The sequence below is a fragment of the Alosa sapidissima genome, chromosome 18 (genome assembly GCF_018492685.1).
Source record: "Alosa sapidissima isolate fAloSap1 chromosome 18, fAloSap1.pri, whole genome shotgun sequence".
NCBI lineage: Eukaryota > Metazoa > Chordata > Actinopteri > Clupeiformes > Clupeidae > Alosa > Alosa sapidissima.
Genome location: NC_055974.1, coordinates 9,904,252 through 9,921,908, shown reverse-complemented (window position 1 = coordinate 9,921,908; position 17,657 = coordinate 9,904,252). Strand labels below are relative to the sequence as shown.

Sequence of the window (17,657 nt, the reverse complement as noted above, 5' to 3'; positions counted from 1 at the left end):
AACAAGGAGCACCCAAGAGCAACAGGGGCAAGGAAAAACTCCCTTACTAAGGAAGAAACCTTTGGCAGATCCACGGCTCAAGGGGCTAACCCAACTGCCAGGGGTCTTGGTGTGTGTGTTGGGGGGATGACAAGGGAGATGGGATAGTGTGCTGTGTATGTGGGGAGAGGGCAGTGTGCAATATGTGTGTTGGAGAAGCTTCCTCATGAGACAATGTGCTGTGTATTGGGGGGGGGGGGGGGGCAGTGTGCTGTAAGTATGTTAGGGATGTGTGTTTGAGAAGCTTCTTGATTAAATAATGTGCTGTGTATGTAGGGGAGGGGGGGGGGGGGGCAGTGTACTGCAAGTATGGTGAAGGGACTTACTATTGCAAGCAGAGTACTGTATGTATGATGTATGTGAGTGATGAGAGTGCAGATGTGTGTGTGGGCGGAAGGGGAGTGGAGCAGTGACTGTGTGTGTGTGTGTGTGTGTGTGGGTAGGTGGGGACAGTGTGCTGTAAGTATGTAGAGGATATGTGTTGGAGAAGATCCTGAAGATAATGTGCTGTGTATGTAGGGAGGGAGGGGGGGGGCAGTGTGCAGCAAGTATGTAGAGGAGGCTTACTGTAGCAAGCAGTGTGCTGTATGTATGTGAGGTGATGACAGTGATGATGTAAGTGTGTGTGTTTTTTGTGTGTGTGTTGGGGATGGGGGTGCGGGGGGGGGAGAAAGGCTAGGCAATCAAGGACATGGGTAGATAGATGGAGGAGAAATCAAAAACAATAAATGGTGATGTGCAAAAGTTGGAGAAAGTCAGATGTGTGTGTGTGTGTGTGTGTGTGTGTGTGTGTGTGTGTGTGTGTGTGTGTGTTTTGACTTGTGATGAAATAAGAAAATAAATAAAAGGTCTGTAGCATAGGGAGAGGGATGTAAAAGTGCAAAAAGTCATGTAGGTGTGTGTATTGCATTAAAGATCAGCCATTTCTTTCTAAAACAGTCAAAAACCGTAGAGGTTAAGGATGCAGATGGCTTGCCCCCACTGCTAAAAAAAATCTAGAGGAAACACTGGGGGTTCTATAATCAATTGCTATATTTTCAACAGCGCACGGAGAGCTTTACGGTTTCGTTCGACCACTTCCAGTTCCCTCATTGGTTCTGAAAAGTATGTCTTTCATATCATTCCATGGGTAGTTAGTTAGCTATCATTGAAAATCAAAGTAAGCAAGTAATACATTTCTATGCAATATCTGAATCTGAAAGTTCAATTTGTGTGGCAATCTATTTGATTTCTCAGCAGATGCATAAAAGGGTAATCAAAAAACTGTAAGACTCGTGAAGTTTCCTTTTCTCATTTTGGCTGTATAGCCTAATAAAATGTATTGTTTGTCTGTCCTTAAATAAATAAAAGTGGAAATAAATCCTGACCATGTCAGAACACCGATGCGAAGCGGAGTTGATATGGCAAGCGAATTTAACATGACAGACTAAAGTAGCCTATTCTTGCAGTTGATAAGCAGACGTTTTCCACCATTTTCCGTCATTGGCACTTGCTAATTTCGAGCCTTGGCAACAATGAAATACATCTTACCCCATATAAAGAGCTTTCTGTGTGTTACAATGATCCAAAACAATTGCAGCTTCATTTTTGTAAAACTGCAACAATACCTAAGTGATTACATAGACAGAATATGTTATAAAGATTATCACACAACTAGGGGTAGCACGGTTCATGAAAAAAATCCAAACCGTTCGGTTCGCTAGTCTCGGTTCAGAGCATGTGTGAATTGTACGGTTGACGGTTCATGGCATGTGCAATGTAGCCTCATGCCTAGGGTTGCCACATGCACTGGATTTCCCGGGATTGTTCTCTTTTTTGAGTGACTGTCCCGGATAATTAAAAATATTTCCCGGGACACAAATTGTCCCGGTTTTTGGTGAAAATTAACGGTTCTGTTCTTGGTTGTGTTTATCATCCAGTCAGACTAGGACATAAAAGGCATGCTTTTTGTTGATTGTCAGCAAAAATAGAGTTTACATTATTACCTAGCAACTGCCGCGCAGCCACAGACCCAGACCCCACTTTGTAGAACAGTGGGTCCCGGTTAAGTTTGGACGGGTTCCTTCATGAATCACGCATGAATCATGAATTCTCAGCAGAACAGGATTATTCATGTTTTTCTTTCACCTTTTTCATTTACATTATTAGTATTAGCCACTGTACAACTGTACACTGTAGGCCACTGTACAAACTATTACTATTTAGAATATACAGTGCAGTGCATAAGTTAAGACATTTATATATAATAACATTTATTTATTTACGATACATGATCCATTAAAAAATAATTGATGTCCTATTTTTTAACATATTTTTTAATTAAGGCATTAAGACAAAAGGCAAAATATTTTTTTTGTTCCTCCCTTTAGTCAATTTCAGCATGGGTGTCTTAACTTTTGCACAGCACTGTTTAAACTATATAAACTTCTCTTTCATGTCATTACACTGTATTGGTGCTGTGCAAGTCGAATTGAGTGTCTGTCACAAAAGATATCAAAGCAACAAGAGGGTTGAGTCTGAATGACACTGAGTTTTAGACACTGATTTTTTGAAGTTTAGAAATATTTTCGTATAACAAAATGGTCATTCTTCAATCTCCTTCACTGACGCCTATATGGAAAAGGCTTAACGTCCCAAAACAACGATCAATGATCATCAAATTTATCTCTCATATTGCGCCTCATAAGCATCTATAAAAAAGTGTTTTTTCTTTTCTTTTTGAGCACGTCCGAATCCCAGGACATAACGCATTGGACCTTATAATAGGCTCGAGATATAATTCCAAAGGGGGCAGATAGGGGCCACTGCACTTAAAACTTAAAAAGATGAAGTCTCAATCACTTTGGAGGGTCATAGAAACATTTCTTGCTGGCGAGGGAGGGTCACGTCTTTTTTGACTAATGCTCCCAAAACTCCTCCGGTAGCCCCTTAAAGGAATTATCCAGAGTAAAATGCACTTTAGATCAATTTACGGATGATTGGGAGTACATACGTTGAGCTGACATCAAAATCATGTCATTCGGATGTGTTTTGAGAAAGTTTTGATTTTACAATTTCGTCGCCGTTTTTTTTTTTTTTTTTAAAAAGCAGTCTAGTATTTCTTTCGAAATTTAAATGAAGTTGTATGGACTGGACTATGTTTTTTTTTTTTTTTTAAAACGGCAACGAAATTGTGAATTTCCAGAGCGTGTTACTCCACACTCTGCAATCGACTTCTACGGACTTTCCCCTAAAGACTCCAGCTGAAACAGCAACATTTCCGGAAAGGTATTGGCTTGATGAAATTCATTCTGGACTCTCTATCCGACCACATAAAGACCTCGGGATACTTCGGTTTGGTTTTAGGGACCCTCTACTCACTACCACGTAAGTGTAATGTTGTTTGGAACTGTAGAAGAGGTATAAAAATAGCGTTTTGTAGCGGCGAAATGACTTGCCCTGGTCACTTCCAGGCTAACGAGTTTTGGCTAAAAACGGTAAAATCGAACTTTCTCAAAACACATCCGAATGACATGATTTTGATGTCAACTCAACGTTTGTACTCCCAATCATCCGTAAATTGATCTAAAGTGCATTTTACTCCGGATAATTCCTTTAAATAAATAACGAACAGTCCCTAATTGATTAATAGCCTGTAGGCCTACACCAGCAATTGTTGAACATTGACCTGTACAGGACATTGACAGTAGCCCAGCCTAACAAGCAAATGTTACAAAAGCCATCAAAAGACGCAATTAATCAGAAATAAATAATGCAATCTGCATCGCTTTATTTAACAAACTGCAAGCAACAAGAGGATTGAGTTCGCTGTGAGGCCAAACCCAGGAGCAGAGCCTATCTGTTAAGGCTGTCGACAGGCTATATGGTAACGAGCTGTGTGTGCCTGGAAAGACGATAGATGACGGCTCTGGTCATCCCATACCCTCCCCCCACTTCCATAGCCTACCATTATGAAGGCCTGCAAGGAGTAGCCTAAAACGACTCGTTGCCGTTTTGGGACATTAAGCTTTTTCACGTTAAGCCCCCCTCCCCCATCCCCTTCTTTCACAAGCAGTGGGGGAGCGCGGGGCACAAAGTAACACTTTTAGGCTTTGGCTAAATATTTCTAAAATCATTTGAGTTTCACTAGTCACATGTTTTAACAAGCAACACTTGTTATTGAACTAATAACAGACGTGTGTCGAAAATTGACTTTATTTTCCATATGGAGAAATAACTATGCAGAGTCTAACCAAGGTCAATCTTGGCAAAAAAAGCCCTCAAACCTGAAAACACATGAGGCAAAAGTGCAAAACATCACAAAACTAACTAAATGTAGCTTAATGTAGCTTATGTCCCAAAACGGCAACAAGTCATTTTACTCCCCGTATGCGCTCATTATAAAGAACGTGTCACAAAAACAGCTATCAATTAATCACCAAACGTCTTATAAACAAGTCTTGCCATTAGCAACACCTTGCAAAAAATTATAACAATAGGCCTAGGCCTTTATATGGTTCTGCTCCTGCCTAGATTCGAACTCAGAACTGCCTGAAAGTTGCAGACCTGTTCTGGAAATACGTGCATTAACCCACTCGACCGTCAGACAACGCTATCTGCTTCGAGTAGGCCTATTGGGAAGGACTGTAGCCTACACTGCTTGCTGTGGCACAGTCTTGAGTGACCGAATTCGTTTTCCTTTGTCATATGAATGCTGTCATTTTGTTAACATTACTGTTAAGGAGATGCTGTAGGCAAAGGCTATATTTCAACCTCGTTAGTGTAGTAAAAAAAATCAGAACTATTCACGAGGTTTCTGGGCAGCATATCTATGTTCTGTTAGCAAGCGAACTTCTCATGACTGCCGACAAAGTAGCCTACTTCCAGCTGACGAAGCTCTCATTTTAAAACATTACTGAGAGACAGGCAGGCACTGTACAATCAAGAAATCTTGCCACTGAATCCAAAACTATGTTTAACATTATGTACAAAGCTTATAGGCTACAGTGGACTAGCATGTTGCAGGGGCTGCTAAAAACACAGAGAAACAAACTGAAAACTCGGCCAATCACAGCCCTTGCTGGTCCGGTTCGACCGCAGAACGCAACAGCGGACTATGCAGCCCCCAAGCGGCTGCAGTTGTACTTACATTTCACCCAGCTGCGTGAATCACCTTGATGGTGAATGAAGTGTCAATTCTTAACTGGGACCCACTGTACACGCCTGTCCTAGTTGCTCTGTAGGCTAATATAGAAAGGGACAGCATTGAAAGGAGTCCAAAGTGAGTTTGTGTGTCTGGGTCAACGAGTGCATCAGGGCAAATATATAGGTAAGAAACTATAGGAAATGTTTCAACATTGTATTCACCACACACATTATGCACAAGGCCACCAAGGGACAGAGGGAGTACCAAAATGTAGCCAATTTGATTTTCACAAATCAAATAAATGTGGCAACCCTACTCATGCCGGGATGTGACTTCAAACTGTTTTTTTTCTCCTTTCGTGCAAAAGCAGAGTTGTGGAGGGTGGAGTAGAAATGGCAAGTGGGAGAGATAACGAAGGCAGCCCGGAGTTGAAGGATGTGCCAGCGTTGCATACGTCTGGTGTGTGGGAATATTTTGGATTTCCTTTTACCTATGATGACAGCGGAAAGAAAACGGTTGATAGAACTGTGACTGTGTGCAAGCACTGTGCAACACATATTCATTATGCTAGTGGCAACACGCAGGCGCGCCTGCAGGTGTACGGCCGTACGCACTGTACGTACCATTAGGCTACTCAACAACGAGAGAGAGAATTTCCCCTGTATGTGAATTCACACCAAGTTTGCCTACCATAATTTCCCAACTCTGCACAGTATCCAATTAACTGCATGACAGTAGGCTATTTCATTTTTTCAGTAAACACATTATTACATTAATACACAGGATTAGATGTTATAATCCCTTGTGCCAAAATCCAAGGTAAAAACACATTCAGAAGCCCCTACTCAAATTAACTAAAAAAAAAAAACATGCTAACCACAAATCTGCCAACCAATGGTCACAAACACAAGACAAATGGCCCATCCAACAGCAGTATATAGTATGCGGCATGTCATTGGGGTTATCAAGTGGGCACCCTCATTCACCGATGTTTCGTTAAATTAGGCCCACGACACCTCATGAAGGCTTAACAGTGAAACCAGCGTCCTGGAGACACTCCCCTCCATGCTATCACCATATTACCACATTGAAATATCCAATACCCAAAATACTTTTAACCAGCCTAGGTCTAGGTTGGTTAGGTTGGTCCGTCCCGTTGATGCGGACTGAACCATAACCATAAAAACCCTAGCCAACCACCATCAACCTAGGCACAGTCCATCACAAACACAAAAGCTAGTTAGCTTACCTTAGCTTACGCCCCATGTTGCCACCATATTACCACAATAAAATATCCAAATACTCTTAGGTTGGTCCGTCCCGTTGATGTGGACTGAACCATAACCCTAAAAAACCCTAACCAACCACCATCGACCTAAGCACGGTCCGTCACCAAACAAACACCAAACAAATGAGCCAGTTAGCTTAACATAGCTTGCGCCCCAGGAAGGGTAACTTCTCCTTACCCACAACCATTTGCTTGCTCATTCTCCTGCCAAAGACATGTTACTAACCACCTGCCTTAGACTTCGTCCACAAATGCCCAATTCAGACAGCAAGCCAATAGCAGATCTGGCCACAAACCCTCATGCACCAATTTCAATAGGCCTTAATCGTGCACTCCAACCTCGCTTGGCTGCCTCCTCTGCTATTTCAGTGTATTTCGCTCTCTTCAGCTCATTGGCCTCTTCCACTCTGTCTTCCCAAGGAACAGTAAGTTCAATGAAGTAAACTATCTTCTCTGAATCCAACCACAGAATTAAGACGGGTCTTAGTTTAGTACTCACTATGTGGAGGTACCGCCATCTGCTGGCCAAGATCAAGACCTTCATTTCCCAACCCGCTCCATTTTCCAACAAAGTGTGCATTTATCATCCTCACCAAACCATTGACTTAAGTTCTTGGGAGATGGGAGCACATCATATGTAACACCTAACATAAATCTGATCCTACCAGCTTCCATGCCCCATAGATCTTTCCATCTAATCCGTCTTTTTTCCACCCCTTCCCAGTTCACCTACTGCCTTTGTTTTGCCTGCGACACTGCCTTAGTACATCTCACATTCTCCTCCTGTCTATGCATTTTCTCCTCTACCATTTCCCTCTTTTCTCCTGCTGAAGCCTTGCTCCACAAGGGTTTACTTACGTTCACCCCTAGACCCCCCCGCCCATGCTTATCAAAATCAACTTAATGCAGAGCTATGCACATGCACTCCTTTTGGTTGAGCAGGAGAGAGAATGACAGTGCATGCATGTATCGTTACCAGCACACAATGTTATGCTAAATCACTAACTCAAGACTTCAAGACCATCATGGATATAAAACATTTTTGGTAAACAAGGAAAACAGAAACGATAGAGGCAGCAAAGCTAGAGGAGTAATTTCAGATGGCCAAGAACAAGGTAGGCAAATTTGGTGTGCTTGTCAAAACGTTAGCATTACAGATGGATTATCATGCTAAATGAATGCTTACTAATGTTAAAGCTCAAACACTGTTTAAAACCATATACTCGGTAAACCAGAACAAAACTAATATGCGTACCATAACATTAATTCCCTCTCGCCAACACTTCGGCACCACTGTCTAGAACTGCATGACGAAACATGAGGACAAATTGTCAAAGGATTGTCCAACAAAGCCTATGTGATCTGTTATTTCAATTGATATTCCATAATATTTCAGCCAATCTCAATGTGCTAGAAAAGGTGCAAACGTTCCTGTAGATGGCAATAACGCATTATACTTTTTCCCAAATAAATTAAAAGCATGTTGAAATCATCAATGTCTTCCCTCTTGCTGTATCAAAATCTCACCTAGCTTTCCTCAGAGATGGTTTCAATGATGTGCTTAAAGTCAAGTCAAATTCTTTCCGTTTTTGCATGATTACATGATATAACTATTTTAAATACTGTAGCCTAAATTGTGGATAATTAAGCTATATCACATGCTGAAGTATTTCTGGAGTGTTCAAGATTAAAAGAAAAAACAACAAAAGAAAAAACAACAACAACCCTACAGAACCAAAATCTGTGACCCTAAAACCTTGATTCGAACCGAACCATGGTTTTTGTGAACCGTGCCACCCCAACACACATTTTGTTTTTGTTTTTAATCACTGCAATACACAGGTACAGTATGTGTTTTAATCAGTGCAATACACAGGTACAGTATGTGTTTTAATCAGTGCAATACACAGGTACAGTATGTGTTTTAATCAGTGCAGTACACAGGTATAGTATGTGTCTTAATCATTACATTACATTACATTTAGCAGACACTTTTTGACCAAAGTGACTTACATATGTCAGCTATATTACAAGGGATCACATTGTCCCCGGAGCAACTTGGGGTTAAGTGCCTTGCTCAAGGGCACAACGGTGGAAGCCGGGAATTGAACCGACAACTTTCAGGCTACTGCACGCTAGCCTAGCTCCTTAACCACTACGCTACCACCGCCCGTAGTGGTAATCATTGTGGACAGTTATTTTTATGTGTATTTATTTTTGTATTCTTTATGTATTGCAGGTTTTTTTTTTAACTGGACTTTAAGCCTGTAAATAAAGATTATGCAGTGTACACATATACAATAGGCTCATACATATTCAAAAGTGACAATGATACTTACTGAGTTCCCCTGTTTTACTGATGTTTGCCATCCTACTGGAGGTGCCGCTTCAGGTAAAGCTAACTTACCTGAATAAAAGCTATATTTTAAAAGTGTTAAAAACATGAGTTAGTAAGACATACAAGACAGAAAGACCCATAGACAAATGAAAACGTACTACAGTGGAGCTCAATTTATGATTTGCTATTTGAAAGTAGGGGGTGTCGCGATATACCGGCTTTGTGATCATCGTGATTAAAACTTGATAAAACTTGATACACGGTATTACCATGTAGCACAACAATGGCATTTTTAAATGAACGGCCGTGTAGCAGCCAATAATGTAATAACGGCCAATAACGTAATAATGGCCAATAATGTAATAATGTCCAATAACGTAATAATTTTAATGTAATAAAGCCAATTATGTAATAACTTGCCAATAATGTAATAACTTTCTGAATATAATGTAATAACTTTTTGCCAATGATGTAATAAGTTATTGCATTATTTTCTGGGTTAAAAACTTTGAAAATGTAATAACTGCAGGCAATAGAGTACCGAAGTGTGACGTTCCGTTTCCATGACGGCAGTGTCACTGGATCTAAACAAACTGTCGAAGTAGCTTTATAGCATTGAATGTAGACTTGTGGCATCATTTCCAGCTAATAAATTGTTTAAAATATAGACTATAGTCATTTAAACATGTTTTACCTGCTAGACAGCAGCTTAGCCACATAATACAGATTCCCTGGCAGGTGTAATAGAAAGAAACAAAATTCCAGTGGATATTATATGTCTTATCAAATACTGACGGCTGTTAAGAGTGATGTTATTTGCCTCAAAAAAATACAGCCAAGACTTAAACATATTTTAATATATATAAATAATATATAATATTTTAACCACAGAAATTCTATTTTTTATTTTGAATTTAACAAAATTTGCTATTATTGGTCGCACCACATGACGAGTGGTCGCTCCAAATGACAAAAGGATCTCATAATGTTAAAAAATATATGTAGACTGTTTTCATTTCATGAGGGGAATATAGTGCTTGCAAACCAAAAAGAATCCATTAAATTAAAAATAATTCAGTTTTATAAATACAAGGTAAAAGATTATTCAGTTGAAATTAGAGATGCACCGATTGCAATTTTCTGGGCCGATACCGATTTCCGATTTTTCATAGAGTTTGACCTGCCGATACCGATTTTAGCCGATTCCAATTTCATTTCTTCTAACCATTTTACAGCACACACACAAATAGTTATTTTCTATCTTTTCTTTGATAGAACATGTTAATATAGACGTGTAATCAGTCTAACTTCAGATGCAGTATCAAATTATGGATTAAGTTAAGTTATGGAACACCCATTTTATGCTTCTCACATCCAATATCCAACTAAAGATTTAATTACAATTTTCATGATACATTTGAACATACTACCATGTAACATATTTTCATATGCATTGATGAATTTATGGGAGGACGAGGGAAAAGTGGTAGCAGCCTAGGCTATCACGCAAACACAGGGGAGAAGTGCTAATAGCGATTAGGTGCTCCACCATATGAAAACAGTGCACGTCTGTTTTGCGGTGAAAGATTTAAATCCAAATTCCGATTAAATGCATCAATTAGGCTATAGAAACTTTCAGAGACTACTGATTCAGTATTCAGAGCATCAGTTTTCTTCATTGTAGGCTACTATGTCAAAAGCAACTTTAACGTTTGTTTGCCTTTCTAATAGGCTATCGTTTGTTCACTTTCACAACATCCACTTCTCAATCTGATAGACTAGGGTATTTTAAGACATAGCCCTAGTCTACGTGCAGTAAATAGTTAGAGTATTTTTTTTTCAGTGGAGTAGAACTACTAGGGCTACTGTATGTCGCTGCTTGTTGACATCTTTGATTATTTTTAATGTCGCAGTCGTTTATCTCCGTTCAACAGGCTTGTGGTTCAGCTGTGGGCACGCAATTAGCGGCAGTGACGGGCGGTGATGAGCGATGTTTACGTAGCCTAATGAAGTGACAGCTTAGTAAATTCCACGCAGTAGGCCAATGGTAAAGCACAGCTGCATAGAAAAACTCAATAGCCTATTAGCGCTTTCTTTGTAGCCCTACATCCAGCCCTGAGTGTTGGCCTGGTTGCTAGCTTCTTCAAACTTTGCAAACTCAGCTGGGTGTTGTTACAATTGCGGCGCACGAGTGTATTTGACCGGCATAAAATCGGCATGTCTCAGACTGACCGGCCGGTCGCCGGTCATGGCCGATCACATGAAAATCGGCCGATTCCGGTCACCAGCCGATCTATAGGTGCATCTCTAGTTGAAATGATGTTTAACATGTCCATAGGGAAAGGTAGGAAAAATATAAGCATTGTGAGGGCATTTGAAATAGGCTATAGAAGGTGATGAAAACAAACACAGGCAGAAACAAACAAGGACGTATGGTTAAGGGAGAAAAGGGTGGAAAAGCGTGTAAGTGATCGAGGGGATATACAGAAGAAATTCAGAACGTAAAGTAAATGGGATTTAGCAGACACTTTTAAGAGTTGGGGAAGGAGAAGGTATTAAGATAGACAATGGTGCATGGTTGGATGGAAAGGAAGAGAGAGAATAAAATATAAAGAAATTAAAAGATAGACAGACAGACAATGAGTTATAGAAGTTAGGCTAACAATATGGGGAGGGGACAGAAATTAAATGGGGAATGGTGATCATTCACATCAGTGGTGATCCACACAAAATTATGGCTTTGTTTCTATTTCATATTTTGGAATTCATAAACGTTATATCTTTTAATAATCTGTTAATAATTTATAGTATTTTATGATCTCCATAATTACTAATAGCTAATAGCAATATGAGTACTTTATATTGATTTTTAAACTATTACACGTGTTTTTAATGTCATTAAAGTGGTGGTGTGTAGTTCTAATTGAGTGCCTGTCACTTTAAGAAGCTTTTAAATTAGCTTTCATTCTCACAGTTTTGGGATAAGAGAAAAATAGTTGCGCATATAGACCTCAACAGTCCTGCCCACAGCTGATTCCCGAAGTAAGAATACAATACAATTTCTCCTTTGACAACTGAAGTATAAGCCATAAAATTGTAACCGTCCATGGTAGACTTAAAACCAGCTACAACATGACTAAGCGATTGTACATGCTCATATTGAGGCCAAAAGTTAATGGGGCATCAACCTTGTTTTGATTTTTAAAAAAATTATTCGTGATTTAACGGAAAAGTACTACACTTCCCAACATCCTAACGTGTAAAAGCTGGTAAAAGCAGATCCTTTGTCTACAAAGTAGTCTCCAATTAGTCTCCAATTCTGCTCCCATCTACTTGAATGCCCTCATACAGGCATATGCTACCTCCAGACCGTTGCGCTCCTCTGACGAACGGCGTCTAGCTATGCCACCACTACGCTCAGGCCAATCCAAACTTTTTTCATCTGTTGTTCCTCGTTGGTGGAGTGCACTACCAGTTCCTACTAGAGCAGGGACATCCCTCTCAAAAAACTCAAGAACATCTCCTCTCGTAGCACTACTTACAACTAGCCTTGCTGATCCTAGCACTTACCACCTGACTAGAACTGACACTGTTGTACTCTACCTTTTTTAAATGGTCCTAGAATTGTTGAGAGAATTGCTTTAAAAAGCTTAAACTGTTTACTATGTTGTACAGTCTTGTACCTTTGCCTTTTGTCGGATTTTCTGTTCATTTTTTCACTCGAAATATGTTGTATGAGTCACGTTGAAGCTGGTTAGCCTAAGGCATGGTCTAAAACTCTTTATACAGATTTTTCCAGGAGTCGATTGGAGAAATGAATGGGAAACTTACTTCAGGAAACTAAGCTATCGCGGAGGAGGGGCGGGACTGTTGAGGCCTATAGTCCAAGGATATGGATGCAATTCATTATGATTTCTATATTATTAGATAAAATACATGTTCAAATAAAAATGTTCAAATAAATAAAATACATTTTCTGGGATCATAGAAGAGATAAATACCTTGCAATGTCCATTTCTATAATTTTGATGAGCACTACATTACAATGTACAACGATAGACATGACGCGTGAGCTAACGGAAGAGTTACCTAAAAGGAACTCTCTCAAGATGTAAAAGTCTGCGTGGTTGTGTAGCTTATTTCTGAAATGTTATTAAACCCAACAGTAGGCCTAAATTAACTAAATGACATAGCCTAGGTAGGTTAGCAACACAAACTTGAGAGGTGAAAGTCAGCAAATCAACTTTACATTTGATTATGATTTGTTGCTGTGCAGTGGTGTTTTAACCTGAAAGCTAAGGGAAGTCAGGCTTCCCCTATCTCTCCCGACAATCACTATTATTGTAAACAAAACATTTTATTTAATCATTTTACAGATTTGTTTATTCTTGCTTTGCTGTCATCTCCCGTTTTCATTTCTTATCTTGCAATGAGTGAAACAACGCCCCCATAAATTGTATTTAGTGAATGTGGTGAAACACAGTGTTACACTCCAGTCGTTTCCAAGTGGCTTCCAGCCCGAGTTGGAAACCTTAGCACTAAGCAACACGTAAATAAAAAAGATGATCAACCAATCAAATTAGGTATAGTCATGGTCACTGTCAACCTGATTTGTCAGCACCTTAGAAAGGCATGTCATTACTATCAGTCGTTAGGTGCAAATGAGTTTTGTTGAGATCAGATCACATGGGGGGCAGCCATGGCCTACTGGTTAGCGCTTGTAGGACTTGTAACCGTAGGGTTGCCGGTTCAAACCCCGACCAGTAGGAAGCGGCTGAAGTGCCCTTGAGCAAGGCACCTAACCCCTCACTGCTCCCCGAGCGCCGCTGTTGTAGCAGGCAGCTCACTGCGCCGGGATTAGTGTGTGCTTCACCTCACTGTGTGTTCACTGTGTGCTGAGTGTGTTTCACTAATTCACGGATTGGGATAAATGCAGAGACCAAATTTCCCTCACAGGATCAAGAGTATATATATTTATACTTATTAGCAAGTGTCTTTATGGACAGTAGAGATTTGGAATTGTTAGTAGGCCTACATAAGGATTTTAGTAAACTACTTAACAACGACTTCAAATTAAATCTGACGGCAGTCCAATGCCTAATATAGAGGTTCGTATTTATTGAGAAGTTTTTAGGACTTTCAAGGGAGGGAGAGAGAGAGAGCCCCTGTTTGTTGCTGTTACGAGTGGCAGTAGTCCAGGCTGCGTTGTTAGCCTACATTGCTGTGACATTACATCAGAGGTGGGAGTAAGTCACACATGTGCAAGTCACAAGTCTTAACCTTCAAGTCTCAAGCAAGTCCAAGTCAGTCATAGCTTGGGTCAAGCAAGTCAAGTCATAGCCAAATCATACAAATTCATGATGATTTACCCACATTTTCATTTAAAATAAAGCTACAGTAAAAGCTACAGTAGGCTAGTTATGAACTGCTGGAGTTTTATTTGTAACAAACAAATAGACATTGCATTCATTCAAGCCACATACATCTGAACGGTTTATAGAATAAGATGAAATGTATATGAATAAAAATAAATCTATTTCAAGTAGACCTATTATAAAATAGCCTATTATAGTTTCAATATGCCTCAAATATTAGGTAAGCTACATCAAATTATGAAAATATATTCAAAGAGTTCAAGTTATACATGTCATCTCCAGGGACCCAATAATGTTGAAAAAGTGAACTAATCAATGAATCAAACGCTGCCGCCGACGTCACTGCCAAACTTTGACAAGCGCGACAGCGCACTGGGTTTTAGTAGGGTTTAGGACGTCAATGCTGTATCATATTATACATAAGCCTAACATCTGAAGTAAGGTACTTTTCTATGCTGATTGCTGGCAGTTAGCTAGGCCTACTGACTGTTGTTACTACTAGGCTGTAACGTATGGAACAGGGATGTGTTTAAGAAGGAGGGAGAAAGAGAGGCGCTTACTTTAGGTTATATTGGCAACATTTTAGCTATCAAGATTAAACTTAGACAAGAAAATGTTTCACTTTGCCATTTCATACATAACCTAATATCGTGTTAACTAAAAAGCACAACAGATTCAAAGCCAACTCTTAACTTAACCTGCCTTAAATTTGACATTAGGTTAACGACTAACTTCTGACGGATGAAAATCGGCGTAGTGGTGGTTATGTCGCTAATTTGCACACTTGTAGACTGCTGTTCATTTCTCCTTTGAGCTGTCAGATAAATCATCTGTGTAGCCAAGCATTATTATGTTTTGTAGAGCGTAGTAGAGCCTTCCATATTTGCAAGTTAGCCTACCTCAGTCTATCTCATTTGATCTGGCACTTGCTGTTGGTCAGTAATTTCAAGTCATTTGTCTCAAGTCTAAGTCAAGTCTCAAGTCATGAATAGCAAGTCAAAGTCAAGTCAAGTCTTTTATACATGTTGATCAAGCAAGTCTCAAGTCTTAAAAAATGTAACTCGAGGCCCCATGTTTGCATTACATAGCCTAGTCTTATATGCTTTCTTATTAGGGGTTTGCACCGACGTCACGTTCTGGCCGGTAACTATGGTAACCCAGCACGCGCGGCCATATTGGCGATACTCAGTGAATGAAGTACAATGGAGTATTATGCACTTTGGATATCTTACGTGATTGTAGCCGTGTCTAAACAACAGAAAAGCTCATCAAAATACGTCTAAGATGCAAAGGCATATAGGGCAGGACTTGGACCACAAGAAAAGGCGCGATATTTCGAGAAATTACGGATTATTGGCAGCGCAGATCCATATGAGTTGGGTGAGGGAGACGAAGTACCAAGTTCAACCACAAGCACCCCCCTTCCTCTGATAACTTCTGGCATTATTGTCCCTTCTCCCTGGTTTTTTAATAACTTTTGGAAGTCGATACCTACACCAGATGTTTTTCTCAGTGTGACCTATTAGTACAACCTAAAACAGGGATTGACTTCAGTGCCTAATGCTTTCTAATGAGGCGAGTATCTCCAATATGGTGATGTCCAGATCTGATGACACGCCGTGCAAACCCCTAATATGTTCCATAGCCTACGCTATGCCTATGCATAGGCCTAATGTAGTGATGGCCGAGTAACTATGTGTGGAGGACGTCCTCCATCAGGCAATGTGTGAGGGAGGGAGAGAAACAGTGTGCGTGTGTTGCTGTCACAAGTGTCCCTCGTCCAGTTTATTTTACATGGTCTGTAGGTTAGGCCAGTGTTTCTTAACTGGTGGATCGGGACCCAAAAGTGGGTGTTACCTTACCACACACAAAATACACCTTCTTAATTACAGCTTTTCAATTTTTACTCTTTTAAGTTGAGCTGGCTCTTGAGCTTAATTAAGAATTTCATTACTTATAATTAAGTACATGACAATAAAACTACTTCAACTTGAACTTATTTTGATAGACGTTATTTGCATGTCAGTCATTGCCATGGACATATCTAATGTTTATGTGACCGGTCTTTTAGCATCATTTTAGCAGTAAACACAAGTAGGTACGGCCCTGAATATTTGAAGTATATAGGAATGCGTGATATATCGGTGGCCGATATTCCCCGATAACTGGAAAAAAATGTGTCGTCCCCCGTTTCAATCGTCCCGGTTGTACCCAGGTTGTACCCGAACGTTACTCATCTTTGACAATGGACCAAAAAAAGCCATGTCATGTCAAGCACTCACGTCGATTCCTGAATCTGCGCTGGTTTTCATTCTTTATGCCCTCGCATAATAAAAGGCAGCTAACTGTCTCCATAGGATTGGTGTTGGAGACACCTGCAATTTTAATCTACATAAAAAACGATACCATGATACCACATATGATGTTTCGCTGTACTACCACCCTTTTTCAGGCTAATTCGCTTTCTACATTGTAATGTCCCTTATTGCTCCTTGACGGACCGAGTGAGTGGGGAGAAATAGGGAACACACACAGCACCAAACTCCGAGCGCGGTTAACAAACTCGGATATTGTAGGCACTACAAGCTCCCTGTAAGAGCCAAATCAGATGAAAAATGTAGGGTTTGTCAATCAAATATACATTTTTTGAACGAAAGGCGTGGAAATCGGTCCTTTTACGATACATGACGGTATTGATGTGTTATGCTTTCTGGACGTTCTAGATTAGAATCTATCCGCCTTTTTCAAATTCTGAGCAACAGATTTGATTAGCCATGACCTTTGCTACTTCGAAGCAACACCTTTACTGCGGAGCGGACATTGACATTTGCGAATAATGTGTTATAAAGTTAGACTAACCAAGTCAACAAGGCTGACTGCATTGACTAACTTACCGTTAACCTTAGCTACACAGCAGCTAAACAGAATTGTCATAACTAGCACCAAGGTAACATGAATGTAATAGAGCTATGATATTAAGGTAACTAACTTAACGTTATGATATAGTCAACATAACATTACATTATACACTACGTAAAGTTTAAACTATTGAATGAAGTTACCAACTTTATCATACCTGTAAGCCAGACCGGTAAATACCAATGTCGTTGACAAGAATATTATTATTTTGACACATTTATGTAGCATTGTTGATTAATACAGCAGCTTTGCCAGCTAGCGGTCTTCATCAGTAGTAACGGTCGAACACAACACAATCTTGAGCGCGAAAATCTTTTGCTCTAAGAGAGGGGGGAGGGGGCCTACTACATCCGGAAGTTTCACACACCATTCTCCATAAGCCCTTGCTGCGGGGACTGATATTGTGCCCCCAGAAAATGTTATAGGGGTGGCTAGATGAGGCCATTCCCCCCCCAAGTCATAAACTGTTGTGAATTTAGGGATTTAAATTAATTGTAGCCTACCCACTGTAAAATATCACATAATTATATTTTTTTAATGCAGGTTGCACGCTCACCTGAAACATGGTAGAAA

General features: G+C 40.0%; 1 protein-coding gene across 5 annotated transcripts in view; it reads right to left on the bottom strand.

Moving 5' to 3' along the window:
- LOC121690038 (cation channel sperm-associated protein subunit delta-like) overlaps window positions 1-17,400 on the bottom strand; it is a 58,705-nt gene extending 41,305 nt beyond the window's left edge. For 2 of the 5 annotated variants that reach the window (XM_042070352.1, XM_042070354.1), the window contains exons 1-3: window positions 17,242-17,400; window positions 8,792-8,870; window positions 1,570-1,646 (exon numbers count right to left, since the gene is read on the bottom strand). In XM_042070352.1, the coding sequence (XP_041926286.1) occupies window positions 1,570-1,646; window positions 8,792-8,870; window positions 17,242-17,312 (227 nt within the window). In that variant the 5' untranslated portion in view covers window positions 17,313-17,400. Of the gene's footprint in view, window positions 1-1,569; window positions 1,647-8,791; window positions 8,871-17,241 lie in introns of those variants that run through there. The other 3 variants (XM_042070356.1, XM_042070353.1, XM_042070355.1) reach the window with 3 other exon arrangements.
- Window positions 17,401-17,657: the final 257 nt, after the last annotated feature.